The sequence below is a fragment of the Sylvia atricapilla genome, chromosome 30 (genome assembly GCF_009819655.1).
Source record: "Sylvia atricapilla isolate bSylAtr1 chromosome 30, bSylAtr1.pri, whole genome shotgun sequence".
Classification (NCBI taxonomy): domain Eukaryota; kingdom Metazoa; phylum Chordata; class Aves; order Passeriformes; family Sylviidae; genus Sylvia; species Sylvia atricapilla.
This window is the reverse complement of record NC_089169.1, coordinates 1580525-1595932: the sequence shown is the minus strand read 5'-3', so window position 1 is coordinate 1595932 and position 15408 is coordinate 1580525. Positions and strand designations below refer to the sequence as shown.

Here is a 15408-nt window from a genome sequence, read left to right as displayed (position 1 = left end):
CAGTCCTCTGGCACTCCCAAGATACGAAGCACCACACTTCCCATTTTATTTCAAAAGTCCAAACTCATTGTCCCATGGGGGAAAAAGCTGATCAGGGACAGAGTCGTGTGAGCGAGCAGCATTGCTGGAGTGCCAGGTGTTCACCTACAGCTGCTGACACAGGTGTCCAGGAAAGAATGCCCTCAGCTCTGATAACATATTGGCGTGCCTTGGGATCCCGTGGAATTTATTCTAAAGGTATGTTAAGCATATGATTCAGCTGGGATATTGGCAGGTCTTAGCTTCCCACCTTCCACCTCTGGGCAAAAACCTACTTTCTCTTTTTAAGGCATTTGCCTTATTGGGGAGGGAAAAAACCCCAACAATTTCTGCAGTTTTCTCTATCAGTAATTCCAGTAAATCCTTCTGCACAGCAGAAGCCATCATCTGTGTTGAAAAATTGTATTTATCCACTCCCTCCTCAGCCTGAGAACCCTCTGCCATGAGTTACTGGTGTTCCTACTCCACTCAGGAGGTTAGGGGCTTTTTCCAGGGATGGAAACTGCTGGAGAATCTGAACTTTATCCACCATGGTTTTATTCCTGTGAACTGCTTTGTTAGGTGTCATTCCAGCCTGCAGAATAGCCCACTGCTACTGGAACAACATGAACCCATTTCTGCTTTACACCCAAGTTTTGCTGCCCATCAGCAGTGTGAATGTTGCCTCCAAGTGTAAATTCTATTTAAAGCCATGAAAAGTCTCTTAATCAGTACCGCCTGCTTTCCAGTGGCCTCTCAGCACTGCAGAGACACTGCAGCTGCTCCTTCTGTCCCCAAATCTGCGGTGGGTGAAACTTTGGGCGTCCATGTGTCACATGGGGCTGCACCCCAAAATGTGCTCCCTGGGCAGGAACTCTCTGGGGTGGGGTCAGCTCTGTGTGAGCACAGCCCTTGTGGCTTGTGGGGGTTTGTTGGGTTTTCAGCCCCCTCTTCCCAGGCTGTTGGGTGCCAGTGTTTCACAGAGGCATGGAATCATGCAGTGGTTTGGGTCTTGGGAGGGATCTTAAAGCTCATCCAAGTAGCATCCCTGCCATGGGGAGGGACAGACACCTTCCACTATCCCAGACTGCTCCAAGGCCCTTCCAGCCTGGTCTTGGACACTGGGGCAACCACAGCTTCTCTGGGCACCCTGTGCCAGGGCCTCCCCACGCTCACAGGGAGGAATTGCTTCCCAAGAATTCCATCCTAAGGTTGTTCCCTTAGAAAGGCAGAGGATGGCGGAAGGGAGGGAGGAGGGGGTTTGCTTAAAGCTTTTGAGGCAGAGAGGGAGAAAATAACCAAAAAAAGGCGCCTTGGCTGGCAGGGTGGGTGGGCTCCTGTGTGCCGCATGCAGCCGGGGTTCCTCGCCCCACAGTCCTTATTTGGCTGGGAGCAGGAGCATTCCAGGGATTGGCTGTGCTGGGAAGCAGGCAGGGAGTGCAGGCACTGGAGCCGAGTGCCAGCTGACGAGCACAGCACACGCTTGCCCACTCCTCAGCATGTGTTGAGCAAATTGCAGCTATTTTTATAGGAGACGCTTTGCCTACATCTTAAGAATCCAGTCCCAATCCCGTCTCCCTGTAGTGTATTGGGAAATCCCCTTCCCAGCCCCCTTCTCCCTGTTCTGTATGTGTTTTCAAGGCACAGTTGGGCAGAACCCAGAGTTCTTGGCCATTATCAGGCTTCAGACTTCTCTGCTGTGCACTGCCCAGCCAGGGCACTCTGTATTCCTGTAATGATCCAGTGTTTTGTCTCCAGACCCGACATAATTGCCACACTGGACAATACCGGCCCTTTCTGGGCACGGCAGACGGCTGCTGCACTGCTGGGTGAGCACGGCCCTTTTGTGCAGTGTTATTCCCGCATGGATAGACCCACCGACCGGGGGGCGATGCACAAAGCCATGTCTGTGCTGCCCTTGGCTTGGCAGCTCCGGAGGGCTCCCTGCACCGTGCCAGCAGCTTTGGGAATGCCACCGAGGGCAGGGGGCCGGGCATGCGGCTGGGGGAGGCAGCAGAGAAACAGAGGGGGAAAAGCTGTGACGGGTGAGCAGAGAGGCAAGATCCCCAAAATTGCCCTCAGGAGCTTCAGGGCCTCCCTGAAGAGAGCAGGGCAGGGCTGCTCAGGTGTGCCAGGGGTGGCTGCAGCAGCAGCTGCTCATGGTGACCTTTCAGCCCTTTCCGGCGCATGTGCTGGCTCTTCCAGAGGACTCTGCTCAGAGCAGGATGGCAATGAGCACTCCAAAATCCAAGGAGACTTGCAGATGTGGGAGTCACAAACACAGCACCTCGCTGGAACTACCTGGGATGCAGGTCACAAGGAAGGTTCAGTGATTTCTTGCAAAAAAACTTTGTGAAGCCATCCAGTTCATCAACATAGAAAGGCACTAAAAGTCATCCCTGGAAGTATCACTGGAGTCTGGTTAAGCCAAACTCATTGAGACAGAGGTTTGGGGTTTAGTTTCATTTTTTCTTTAATTTAAAAAATCTTATCATAGCAGCCAGGAAAGGAAAGAGAAAACACCAAGCACAACCAGGAAGTAACTCTGTGGGTTTAATATTTTGTGGACTATTTGCCATGTAGGTAAGGGAATTAGGTTTCCTTTTAAAAAACAAGGAACAGTTGGATGTTACCACAAGTGAACTTGTGAGACACAGCCACGTCCTGCTCATGGGTGTGAAAACTGAGCCAGCCCGTGAGCCGATGATCTGAGCTCTGCTCCGGGCTCAGCTTTCCTTCCAGCAAGGCTGATTCAGATCTTGGGCAGCCCAAGCAGAGCCTGCTGCTGTCTGACTATGACACCTGAGAGAGCAAGGCAAACCTACCAAAACTGCCACTGGCTTGTGGTGTCTGGCTCCCGCACACACCCCCTGATTTTTCAGCTCAAAGAAAAGGTAAAAAAAAAAAGAGGAATGAGAATGGAAAAGCCCAAACCCCCCCCCTCAACTGCCTGTGTGGGCTGTCAAATCCAAGGCTTTGATCCTCTGGTTGCACAGAAGGGAAGACACATCACTGCTACCTCCCACTGCTCGGGGCGAAGGGGGTCTGTGAAGCATTCGTGGCCTGACAGGATCAGGGTGCATATGGATTGTGTTGCTGCTGCCCTTCCGGAGGGCTCTGCGTGCTCCTCAAAATAACAGCTGCTAACTCCAAGCTTTCTAGGGGATTGTGCCAGGACAGAGCTCTGCAAACTGCACCCAGCAAATGCCTCAATGGCCTGTGTAACGCTGGAGACCAGCCTGGACTTCGCACATCTTCAGGAGAGTTCCTGGATAATGGGGACTTCCAGCCGGTGGTGGGGATGGACACCTTTATTACCTTTTAATGTCATTTATTTCTGAGAGGGAACAGGGCAAGTGTCCCAGTGAAAGAGATGTGGTTTGGGGCACAGCCCAGACGTGAGAGCAGCAATACCAGGGCTCATCCAGCTCCACCCCATGGGATGCTCCAGGCAGACATGGGCAGTTCCGGGGAACCAGTGCTTGCTCCTGTCCTTGGAGCACGACAGGAGCTGGGGCCTGCAGTGCAAAGGGAGCTCCTACAAAGGAGGTATAAACTGCAACTGATTTATTGGAACACTGGATTGATTGATCGATCAGGAGATGCGATGGAGGAAAGGAAGGGTCCAAGCTTTGAGAAGCGAATTTGGGTGAGAACAGGCACCTTTTCACTCTTTTGAACACTGCAAATAATAATAATAATTAAAAAAGAGACCAGATGGCCGCCCTCCCCAGTCCCTCCCTCCCACCCAAGGCTTGCCTTCACATCATGCTCTTCCTAAACTGCGACTGTGAGCTCTGTTTGGGCTTCGAGTCTGACTGCTGCAGCTCAAACTGTTTGTACAGGTCCCTCAGCTCTTTGATCTCCTGCAGCACCCTCTTGGCTTGGCTCCAGGTGGAGGACGCCTCCCCCAGCAGCCTCTCAGATTCCTGCAGGATCCTTTCAGAGTCCGACTTGGAAGATGATGAGGAAGAAGAGGTGGTGGTGCTGGTGGTGCTGGTGTTGGAGTCCTTGGTCTTTCTCTTGCCTTCCCCGTAGCCCTTCACCTCTGTCAGCAGTTCCTGAGTTTTTTCCAGTTTCAGTGCAACCAGTTCCTGTATCCGGGACAGCTGCTCTGGCTCTGCTGAGGCAAACTGAGCCTCCAGCCCCTTCCTCAGCACTGCCCGGTGCGTGGAAGAGTCCCGTCGGGAGAGGATTTCTTCCATGGAGGCACATTTATTCTTTTCTGAGTGCGAGAGCTTTTTGGGGACCTGCGGTGTGTACATGGTCCCTTTGTCAAAGGAGTCATTGCGCTGCCCAGCTCTGTCCCACAAGGTCACCTCCTGCCGCGGGAGGCTCCCTGTCCGCCCTTTCTCCGACGACTTGGTGTTCTCCGAGTCCGAGCGGCGCCGCCCAGCAGTGAGGTGTGCCACAGACTTGTCCAGATCCACCCGGAAACTCTCCTCGCAGGTGCCGTGATCCTCCGGAGAGGCGTCTTCCTCCTGGATCAGGTCAAGGGTCAGCATTCCGTCAGAGGTTGAGGTAGATGCCTGGAGGAGCAGAAAGCAAAGCTGAGTTGGCACCAGAATGGTTGCCCCTGCTTCCAAAGTTCTCTGCACTGTGGATTCACACTACAGAGAGGGAGTGGGAATGCTCCCTCACTCAGTGACAGAGCCTGGGGCTGGACTTTGCCAGAAGGTTTGCTCAGTGCGGTGGTCCACGAGAACAGAGGATGTGGGCTGATGACCCAGAGCTGTCCTTATGGCAACTCCAAGTTCAGGATGGAGCTCCAACACCAGCTCTCCTTGCGCTTCCTTACAAAGGGAACGCTTCCAGGGCATTTCACCCAAGCAGGTGTCAGGGGTTGGTTGTACCTACCACAGCCATGAGGTGACCCCGCGTGGGAGGGCGCCGGGAGTGCTGGATCTTGGCTCTGTCACGCGTCGGGTGGGCAAGGAAACTGTCCTCTTCAACGGTGACCTGCAGGGTGACACAGGCTGTGAGCATGGAACACGAGCCATTCCCAGGTCCTGGAGCTCTAAGCTGGAGGAGACTGGCAGGGAATGGGGTGTGGGAGTCCAGTCTTGGAAGCGACCCAGTGTTCGCCTGGTCTCTCCCCTCTGTTCCATGATGGATTACATCTGCTCAAGTCATTCCTGACAATTGAACCTGTTGGCAAAGACCCCCATGACAGACTCTCCTGGAAGCCACCTCTCCTGGAGTTTGCTGTGCTGCTTCCTGCTCTAAAGCCTCTCCCATAGTCTGACCTTGGCTTTCCTTCACTAGAGGCTCTGTGCTGCCATCCAGGAGAGGAAAGAGCCTCCTGGCAGTGCTATGGCACTATGGGAAGCTGAGTGTGAATGGGAGATCTGAAACAGGTCTGAGCTGAGAAAGGGTTGCCATGAAACATTAATCTGAGAGTCAGCCCTAGAGTGAGGGCACAGCCTGCTCCAGGCAGGTTCTCCTTCACACTGAAGGAAACTGTGTGGGAATGCTCACCCTGACCTGCCTCTGCCAGCCCACCTGGTGTTCTGAGTTACACCCTGTGTCCCCAGGAGGAGGCTGAGCTGGGGCTGCCCAGTTATTTTTCCTGGCAGAAGCTGCTTTGTATAACTGGGACTTTCACACTCCCCTTGAGGAGCGGGAGGAGCTCTGCTGGAGACACTTTGTGTGAATGTGTCCCCAAGACAGGGCTGTTCCCAGCAGCCTCAGACCTTCATCCAGGCTAAGACATGGGAGCCAGGGCTCAGCCTGAATCCCACTCACCTCGTCCAAGATCCGGTTTTTAGCACGTGTGATCGCAGAGTTGAGGGCATTAATCCAGGACTCTTTCTCTTCTGGACTCACAGCAAGGAAGATCAGATTTGGTGCCTGCAAAAGAGGGAATTCAGGTCAGTGCCGGAACTCACACAGAGGCCAGTGTGAGGCCTACAGCTCTACAGAAGAGGCAAAGGAGAGCTGAACCTCCAGCCCTGTTTGCCCCACACAGCAAACCCCAGGACCATCTACATCCCCCAGGACCATCCACATCCCTGTCCACTCCTGGAACCAGTGGCTCTTGGCCTGGCTGCATCTGGGCAAACCCCACGTACCGTGTTTCCAGGCTGCCTGGAGTGGGAGAGGGTAAATTTGCTGTGGTTCTTTTTGCTTCTGCTTTTGGACTTCCGGAGCTCTTCACATTTCTCATAGTCACTCAGGTCAAACATTTCCTGTATATTCTTTTCATCTTTTACCTGCAAAACAGTAAGAAAATTAGAGCTTTGCAGATGTCAGACTCAACTGCTCCAACCAGCAGGATTTCAACATGAGGGTTTCAACTTGTCTCTTCTGGAATGAGGGAGCATATTTACAAGGATAGCAAGAAAATCACACTTTGCCAGGTTAATTCCTGCCTCTCCTACCCCCAGAGTTACTGGTGCCAGGCTGAATGGTCACGCAGGTGTGTTCAGACACAGCATTCCTGCTTGCAGACCCTCAAAATGTGCAGGATTTACTCCAGCCACAAGGAGGGAGCCCTGTGTGCTGGCAGGGGGCTAGGGTGGAGGTGGGAGGTGCGGGAGAAGGTGGACTCTTGTCTCTGGTTCAAAGGGACAATTATTCTCTGTAGACAGTGGAGCAAGAGGTGGAGTGATAAGGATTAGCACTTCCTATTTTTTTCCCTGTGCTGGCAGCTGGCTCCGGGGGAGCACGGGGAGCCCAGAGTGTGGACATAATGCTGAGCCCCAGCCCTGGAAGGGGGCTGTGCACAGAACCCACCAGCCAGGGCAGGGGCTGCTAGGCTGTCATGTGGCTCTCAGTGTCCTTTAAAGAGTCCTCGAGGGACCACTTTGCAAGATCTCTCATTTTCCAGGTCTGTTCCCCAGCACTCTGCACAGCCGCAGTGTGACAGGTCTTGGGGATGGATCAGTGTCACTGATCCATCAGTGATTAATCAGAGGCTCAGATTAAAGATGGAGCTTGCACAGGGTCACTGGGGCTGTGGTTACACTGGGGGGACAGGCAGGGATCTAGGGGCACATAGGGGTCTGAATGCTGACCCCTGATGGTGCCATCCCTCGGGGAAACTTGGAGCAAGGGGGAAATGGCAAATCTGTCTGAACCCCTTCCTCTTCATCGCTCTCTTAATGCATCATCCTCAATCCCACTCCTACAGCAGGGAAGCTCTGCTCTTCCATGGTATACACAAGGAATTAGGAAACTGGGGTGGGAGACAACTCGGGTTTGCACGTCTGTTACAGACACTGCAGCAGGCTTAAATCCACATCCATCTGCTTAATCCGACTCCAGCCAGTCATGCCAGGCTGTATCAGCGGTGGTGGAGGGTGTGTATCTCAGGTGCTGGGAAGGCAGATGGTGGTGAGGTCTAAGCCCTTGGATTTCCTGAAAGGACTCCACCCCATTTCATACATTTCCTCCACGGTTTTGGGAAGCACTGAGGGAACTCCCCATGATTCCTCCATAGAATTTAATCAAAGAGGGTGACTAAACCAGCTTCCTAACCAGAGGCATGGATAAACTGACCATCTGGCCTTGCCTGATGACAGCAGTTCCCCTCTATCCTTCATCCTTGTGCTCCTGAATGTGTCCCAGGATCCACAGGACAACCACCTGATGTAGGTTGTCCCATACCTGATGGCCCAGAGCTGGTTCCTGCTTGTGACACATCCCCTGTGTCTGGGTGTGATAACAGAGACTGTCTGGCTGCACATCCTCCCTACACGCTGCTAATCGGCTTTGATCTCTTCCCACTCCCATCCTACAATCCACCTCTTTCCAAGAATCTCAGCTGAATCGTGCCTGACTCATTTGCAGCAGGAAAAGCTGATCCCCCTCCGAGCCCCCAGCTGTGCTCTGCGGCTGAGCCCAGAGCCCTTGCTCCAGATGTTTGCTCATGTGGGTCACTGGGGCTTCCCCAGCCCTCCCCTTCCTCCCCAGAGCTCACACAGCTGGGACTCAACCTCCTTCCTCCAGGAGTATCCCCAGGAGGCTGCAGCTCAGAGCAGGTGTCTTTGGTTCAGACAAACACCCTGCAGGTGCAGCTTGTCCTTTAAACGCCTCTGAATGACAGGAGCCAGGGCTCTGACACTGCACTGAAGGGATCCTGCCCCTGTGCGTGACCCGTTATAAAACACTTAAAACTGGCAAGAAGCAACATCCACAGTGGGATTCCTGGAGGAAGAGGGTCAGCAGCAGCCTGGAGTAGGTGGTTGTGGTGGCACAGGAATTCCAGGGGGCACGGGAAGAACAGTGGGTGTGTATCACAAGGGGCATGGCCAGCTGAGCCCCCTCTCATGCTCAGGTAACAGAGCATTCAGTGTGTAGAGAGAGAAACTAGACAGAAGGAAGGTGAAAGGCAACTCCAGAGGCACTTGCCAGCTCTTTTGTCCTTTGTGGGAGTCTCCTGAGGCCAAAAGGAGGGAGGTGGCAGCATGAGAGGTAGGAGAGGCCGAGGACAGTCATGCAGGCCATTCTACATGAAAACAGGACAAAACTAGCCCCTGAGGAGCCACAGGCCTTCTGGGACCATGTGGCCAACAGACCAGAAATCCCAGTCACTGTGTGAATTGCAGGTGGGTGACAAACCTGCAGGGTGTCACCTCCTCCACATTCTCAGTGAGATAGGGGCCATACAAATCAAACCTTTCAGGCTTCTCCAAAGAGGACTTGGCTGGATGTGTCCCAGCACCTGGGCAGTGCCCAGGAGAAAGTGGCCCCTGGTATCAGTTCTCAGTAGGAAGGGATGAAGCAAGAGCTTGATGGTTGATTTTGGCAAAACTATTCCCAGCTGGGAGGTTTCCAGCAGGTCTTTCCTTCCCCGTAACTGCCAAGAGCTTAAGAATTGAGGGATCTTGGAGCCTCACTGGCAGGTGGGTCCTGCTCTCCGTGCCCTGTGGGGAGCTCGGGATTGGAAGGATTAAGGTGAATCAGTCCCAGCAGGTGCTGCCCTGGCTGTCTGCTGGCATGGTTATGGAGTTGTACCCATTTAAGGCAGGCAAAACAACCTTGCCCTGCGGTTCCACCTGGCTCCTACCTGTAGCCACATGAGGGAAGGGAAACTGAGGCACAGAAAAGAAATCAGAAGCATCCCCCATCCCTACAGCAGGGAACATTTCTCTGCAGACATGAGACTATGCAGCCCCACACCCCTGGCAGCTGCCCCGTTCAGGGTGTCACTGCCTGTGCCAAGGCTGACAATGCTGACGCTGCTCAGATCCGAGGAGAGGAGCTGCATTCCTTGCACTCCTTCCCTTGCAGCTGCTGCCCGCCCGGGTTGGCCCCAGGGGCACCCTGCACTCCCTCTGCCCTGAGATGTGGGGGGCTGTGGCCACGTAATGGGTCAGGACACCAATCACGGCACTCAAATCCCCTGTCCAGAGGATTTTGTGCTTCCAAAGGTCTGCTCCCCATAGGAAGGCTTGTTGCAGCAAGGTGGCAGTGGGAGGGTCTCTGGCCTGGGTTAATTAACCACCTTTGGGTGTCTCACTGCTGAGAGTTTGAATTTTCTCACCAAGCTGTGACCTGCAGTGACTCTGAACCTCCTGGACCCAGGTCAGGGCTGTGTTTTGGGGCCAAACCATGCACGGAGGGGCAGAGTAGGTGCTCAGTCACACCAGTCTGGGATGTTTGGTGATGATTTGCTTGAGCAGTCCCCTGCCACAACGGGACAGGGAAAAATGCGGAAGGTACAGAAAATCACAAGACCCACAGTGTAAGGCACCCACGGGACACTCCGGAGGCCACAGTGTGGCTCAGGATGTGACCAGAAACCTCCAGACTCTCAGTGCAGCCAAATACCCAAACATGGACAGTTTTGGGACAGATAGTTCCCCTTGTAAGCTGCAACCAAAGTTTCACTTCCTCCAGCTGAGCAGCTCTACTTCAGCAAGGGACAGAGCTTCCTGCAGACCCCCCTGACACGGGGCTGTCACTGGGACAGGGATGCACATGCATGTGAGCAGGACTGTCCAGTCCTTGTCACGGCCAGGTCGCTGCCCTTAAGCTGCTGAGGGGATGGTGGCAGCATGTGGCTGCTTCAGTCCCTTCTCCAAAGGGTCACCACCAAGGCTACCAGAGACACGGGTCCCCGACAATCACTGAATTCTGACATGGTTTTGGAGGGACCTTAGAGCTCATCTAATTCATGGCAGGGACACCTTCCACTACCCCAGATTGCTGCAAGCCCCATCCAACCTGGCTTTGGACACTTCCAGGGATGGGGAGCCCACAGCTTCTCTGGGCAGCCCGTGCCAGGGCCTCCCCACCCTCACAGGGAAGAATTCCTCCCCAAAACCCCATTGCGCTGCGTCCAGCAGCGCTCACTGAGAGCAAACGCCCCACGGAGCATTAGAGAACCGAGTGTGCAAACACATCCCCAAGCCCCTCGCCGGCTTTGCCGAGCTGGAGCCGAGGAGCGGCACCTCCTCAAGTGCTCTTCTGCTAATTGAGCCGATGCCTTTGGTAGCAAACAAGGGAATGCTCAAGAGGAGCGTTTGCTCATCCCCGTCGCCAGCCGGGCCCGAGGTGTCCGGCAGCCCCCGGCTTCCTGCGAGGAAGTGCCGAGCCCGGCTGTGTCAGCTCGGCCGCTGCTCCCCGGCACGGAGCTGGGCCAGGAACAGAGAACAATTCCCAGAAATGTGCCGGGGGGAGGGACCGCCGTGAGGAGAGCGAGGGGAAAGAATGCAAGAGTGAGCTAAAGAAGGTGGTGGTGCGCTCAGCAGAGCTCAGCCCGCTGCAGCTCATCTCTACAGAGCTACTTTTGGCCGATGACCAAACGCTGAATAACCAAGGATTTTGGTGTGAGTTCACGGAGTTCAGCGGCCGTGGGGGAGCAGAGTGAGCACGGCCGGAGCCCCAAGCTCCCATTTTGGGAGGTGCCAGACAAGTTCCACAGCTTTCAAAGGGCAGCACTCAAACACCCTGTTAGGCATTTAACATCAGCTGGGCTGAAAAACTACATTTCCTCTCCTTACAGACTTGGCTCTGCCAGGGAGAAGCCCAGGCTCCTGAATCAGGAGTTCCCAAATTCTCCTGACAAAACTGAATAATCAGGGCTGGTCTCTGACCTGCAAGCCCAGTCCTAGACAGACAACTGGAAAAGCACACAGATTCCCAGGAGGAATCAGCATGGATATTGATGGGATTTTGTTAGTCTGAATTTTGGAAATCTTCCCATTCCAGACCTCAGCCCATGCTCAGCTCCAAGCAGTTCTATTCAACAGTCTCTTCGTGCAGCATCAACACCTGCCCCTAGCCAACACAGTTCGCGAGGGATCCCGGTGTGGAACAGACAATCCCCCTTCCTCACATGCTTCAGGGAGATGGGATTCATTGCCCTGCTTCCCAGATGCAGAAATTCAGGCAAAAGTAAATAAATGTCTGGTTAGAATTCATTTAATGAGCACATGGCAGAGCCAAGGAGCTTCCAGGAGACTTGGCATTTAACCCTTTCTGCTCCAAGATGGTGGGAAGGGCTGGGAATGTGGCTTCACCTGCAGAAGCACCTCTGGAGCAGCTGCTGAGCATGAGCCAAGCTGCCAGGATCCAGCAGATGCTCTGGGAGCAGGGCTTGGAGCCACTGGTGGGCTTTCCCTGGGGCCTGGCTTTGCTAAGTGCTGATGCTGTGGTTGGCATCAAACACTGCACCATGCGTTCTGAGACCCTGTGAGCAGGAAGTCTTGGACACCCCCCAGGAAGCTCCTGGGATTCCCTGCAGTGAGACCCCCAAGATGCCAGACCCCCTGGCACTGGTGTGTGTTCCTCCATGCCACAGGCACAGAGTCACCTTAGAGCACACCTGCACCACGTGTCACCTCTACGGCCAGCACACAGTCACCTCAGCACACACCAGCACCAGATGTCATCTCTGTGACCACATCTCTGCCGGCCACAGATTCTTCCATATAAAGCCTCAGCAGCGGCTGCTGCGTGTTATTTATGGTCCCTCACACACACATGGAGCCTGGGGGCCGCCTCAGGCCCAGCTGTGAGTTTTTCCCCCTATGAAACACAAACACAAGAGCTTCTTGTTCCGAACAGGCTCTGCGTGGCCCCTCCAGCCTCATCCCTCTCTTGGGCTCCCAGCACACCTGGATTTGGTCTGTAGCTACCTGGACATCTATTGCCTGTTCTGTGTTTCTCTCTGGCTCTGGAGCAGCCAGGAGGTTGATGGGAGAAAGCTTTGGAATGCCAGCAAGCAGCTCAGCACCACCTGGACATTCAGTCCACTTTTTAGGCCATTTCTCTGTTATAACAAACCCTGAACCCTCTGCCTGTGCCATGTCCATGGCTCAACCAGCCTTAAATCAAATTGTCCCTTCCACTCTCCAGGTGCTGACAGAGTCAGGCCAGGCAGCCGGGCATCCAACCATGGTCTGTCAGGAAATTACCTCCAGTGAGGGGGGAAACCCAAAGAGAGCAGTATTTTATCCCGAATTCCCTGAGTTGGAGCAACCCCATACCTGCTGTGGGCACCACTCTGCCCAGTGCAGCTCTGGGATGGGATAGGGATAGGAAGGAGGAGGGCTCTGGCCTGGGGAGTTCTCCCTGATGGATTTATGGAGACAAAAAGCACAGGGGGGGGGGGGGCGTGCAAGGACAGCCAGGTGCTGACTGGCTCAGCCTGAGTCACATCCGATTACCTCCAATGTCAACACAACGTTAAACCCCAAAGCCCAGCAAGGAGATGAGGGGCAGTGGAGGGGACACGTGTTACAGCAGGACGTCTATCCGGGGTGAAATTTCCCCGTTTTCCTCTTTGCATAGGGGAAAAATACAGGAGATCGACCTGTAAATGGCTCGATTCCAGTTGTGAGAGTGGAGTTATTTCCAAATAAAGAGTGAGCAGATGGGAACATGGCAGTGTTGGGCTCAAGGACGGAGGACAGGCACAGAAGGGAGCCGGCGTTGCTGTCGCCGCGGCGGAAAGAGGGCTTAACTCTCGCTAAGTGAATCCTTTCGTGATCTCCGCACTGGGAAAATGTCGCCCAGCAGAGCTGTCTGGGAGAATCGCTGTCAGAGGCGACCCCGACCCCGACCCCGGCCGGGTCCCGCCGGCGCCAGCCCGGGAGAAGAGAAGCCCCGAGGAACCTCCCGGGCCTGGCTGGCGCTGGGAAGGGCCGGGGCTGCGCCTTTCATATGCAAAGGGAGGAAGGGGGGGATGGGAAAGGAAACTGAAACCGATCCTACCTCCTTCTCCGAGATGTAAAGCTGATCTCCCTTCAGAACCACATAACGGTTTTTCCAGATTTCCCTAAAAATGCCTTTCCCGCAAAATTTCCGCACCCAGCCGACCTTCTCCGGCTGCGCAGGTTGCTGGTTTCCATCCTGGTGCCCCTAACACAAAGCGAGAGGGAAGAAAATGGGGGGAAATGGGATTATTCTTGGTTTTTACACTCCTTTTCTCCCCCCTTCCCTCTTTGCCCAACTTTTGTCACCCCCTCCCTCCGGCCTCTCTCTGCCGACGCCGGGACCGAGTCCTTCCCCGGGGTCACTCCACGGGGATTTTTGTGCTGCAGACACGAAGCGACAGTAGCAGCATCGCTAGGACGCTGCGAGGAGCGGGCAGGGTTCCCTCCGCGATTATATAAGACAGGCCGGTGTCTCCATCGCCTCATCCAACGGGCATTTACCCACGGAGAGGGGAACGGGAGGGGGATGGGCGGAATTCGAACCAGCTGGCTTTTCTTACTGCTGTGAAAATTGCATTTCGGAGCTTTTTACGAGCAATTAATCCAAGAGGTGAAATCTATGGTTGGCTTGTATCAGAGATGTCTCCGTAGGCAGCGATGAGACATCGCTGGGTGCAGCACACAACACGGCAAAGAGCGACGGATTGATGGTGCCTCCGGATTTTATCGTTTCCTTGTGTTCCAAGATGAAAACTGCCTACCTACATCACCCAGCGTCTGTCGCGGGTGCGGGAGGCAGGAGGGCGCTGGGCAGGGGCAGGAGCAGGGCCGGCCGCGGGGTTTGGGTCTCTTTGGGGGTCTGCGCGCTTTTTGCGGGGGGAGCGGAGGCGAAGCGAACAACCGGCCCCGGAGAGACGAGCCCTCCTCCCCAAAACATCCAGGAGCCTCCCCCCACACCCCCGCCTTACCCCGGCGAAGAACCGAGTCTCTACTCACCCTTTTTGCAGAATTATTTTTTTTCATCGTTCCTCGATCCGCTGGGAGGCGATTTGGGGCGGGGGTCGGGGGCGGCGGCAGAGGGGCTCCCGCGGCCTCCTGGCGCGGGGGAACACCCGGCACTGCGCCCGCGATCCGCGCTGCCTTCGCCCCGCGTGTCTCAGGGCCCTCTCCCGTTACACGGCGCCCGGTCCGGCGCTCTGAGCCATCGCCAGCGCCGCCGCCGCGTCCCCCCCCGCCGCCACCATCCCGCAGCTCGGGGGGCTGCGCTGGGCTGCGCCGGGCTCCCGAGCTCCATCTATAGCCGCACGCCCGTGACGTCGGGGTTCGCGGCACGGGGCGAATCGCAGCCCACGAGGGTTTTTCTTCTTTGTCTCTGACTCACCGGGGACGCGGCTCCGTGGGCAGCGGGAGCGAGGCCGGCGGTGCCTCTCCCGGTGTCCCCACCGGGGCCCAGCCGCGTTCCTGGCGGTGTCACGGGTCGCCGGGAAACTTCCTAGGAGAGGGAAAAGCAGCCGGGTGGCACTGGGAGGGTTTTCTCCCCTAAAGGTGTTCGAAGTGTGAACGGATCCCTCTGGAGAGAGGAGCTGGGAGATTTCCTGGGGAGGGGGTTGGGGGAAGGGGTCGCTTCCAGCACGGAGGGTCTGGCAACCGGGATTCAGTTGGATACAGAGCACGGCTTCCAAAAGTGAGGAGACACTCAGCTTCCAAAAAAAAAAAAAAAAAAAAGCCCTTTTTTGGCTTATTTTGTCTGTCTCCTTCATGTCTTGCAAGTCCAGAACAGTCTGAGTGTGGGACTGAGGTCATGGATGGGATTCATTGATCAGAAACGGGTGAGGTAGAGGGAAAAGCAGAGAAAGGAGAAAATTATTCTGTGCAGAAATAGACTGATCCATCATCCATCAGTGGATCAGCTTTCCAATGACAGTGTCCATCCCATCCCAGCTTTACTGTTCATCCCATCACTGGAAAACATTCCCCACCCCTGACTTCAAGTTGTAGTTTTGCCCCAGTACTCTGGAATTAATGCACATGGAGTCCTAGGGATGTACTTGGATTATGGAGTATTTCCAGAGCTTCTGTGAGTGTTTGTATCCCATTCTGAGCATTGACATTTTTGCCATGAGCTGTGGATACACTGGATACCTGAGAATTCCTGGGACAGACAAAAGTCACTCTCTACACCAAATCCAAGGGTCGCCTTTTTGTCCTGTGCCTGTGCAACCCTGAATTCCATGGGGCCCAGGACCAGGATTTGCCATCTCTGTGCCTCAGTTCCCCCTTTTAC

At 54.9% G+C, this 15408-nt stretch overlaps 1 protein-coding gene across 2 annotated transcripts; it reads right to left on the bottom strand.

Moving 5' to 3' along the window:
• Positions 1-2557: 2557 nt before the first annotated feature.
• PLEKHO1 (pleckstrin homology domain containing O1) lies at positions 2558-14391 on the bottom strand. 2 transcript variants are annotated; one of them, XM_066338022.1, is made up of 6 exons: positions 14121-14391; positions 13183-13329; positions 6090-6230; positions 5764-5868; positions 4876-4977; positions 2558-4547 (listed from the first exon to the last, which is right to left on the bottom strand). In XM_066338022.1, the coding sequence occupies exons 1-6, from the start codon at positions 14145-14147 to the stop codon at positions 3780-3782; spliced, it is 1290 nt and encodes a 429-aa protein (XP_066194119.1). In that variant the 5' UTR covers positions 14148-14391; the 3' UTR covers positions 2558-3779. The 2 variants fall into 2 exon arrangements, with proteins under 2 accessions (XP_066194119.1, XP_066194118.1); XM_066338021.1 differs by lacking the exon at positions 14121-14391 and adding an exon at positions 13422-13632.
• Between the last annotated feature and the right edge of the window lie 1017 nt (positions 14392-15408).

Excerpts from the sequence above, each read along its gene's own strand:
- PLEKHO1 (XM_066338021.1), bottom strand. The coding sequence starts at position 13,610 with ATGAGGCGATGGAGACACCGGCCTGTCTTATATAATCGCGGAGGGAAC. Across the intron at positions 13,330-13,421 it reads GGAGGGAGGGGGTGACAAAA|GGGCACCAGGATGGAAACCA; the intron begins GTTGGGCAAAGA and ends GCTTTGTGTTAG. Across the intron at positions 5,869-6,089 it reads CCAGGCAGCCTGGAAACACG|GCACCAAATCTGATCTTCCT; the intron begins GTACGTGGGGTT and ends CCTCTTTTGCAG.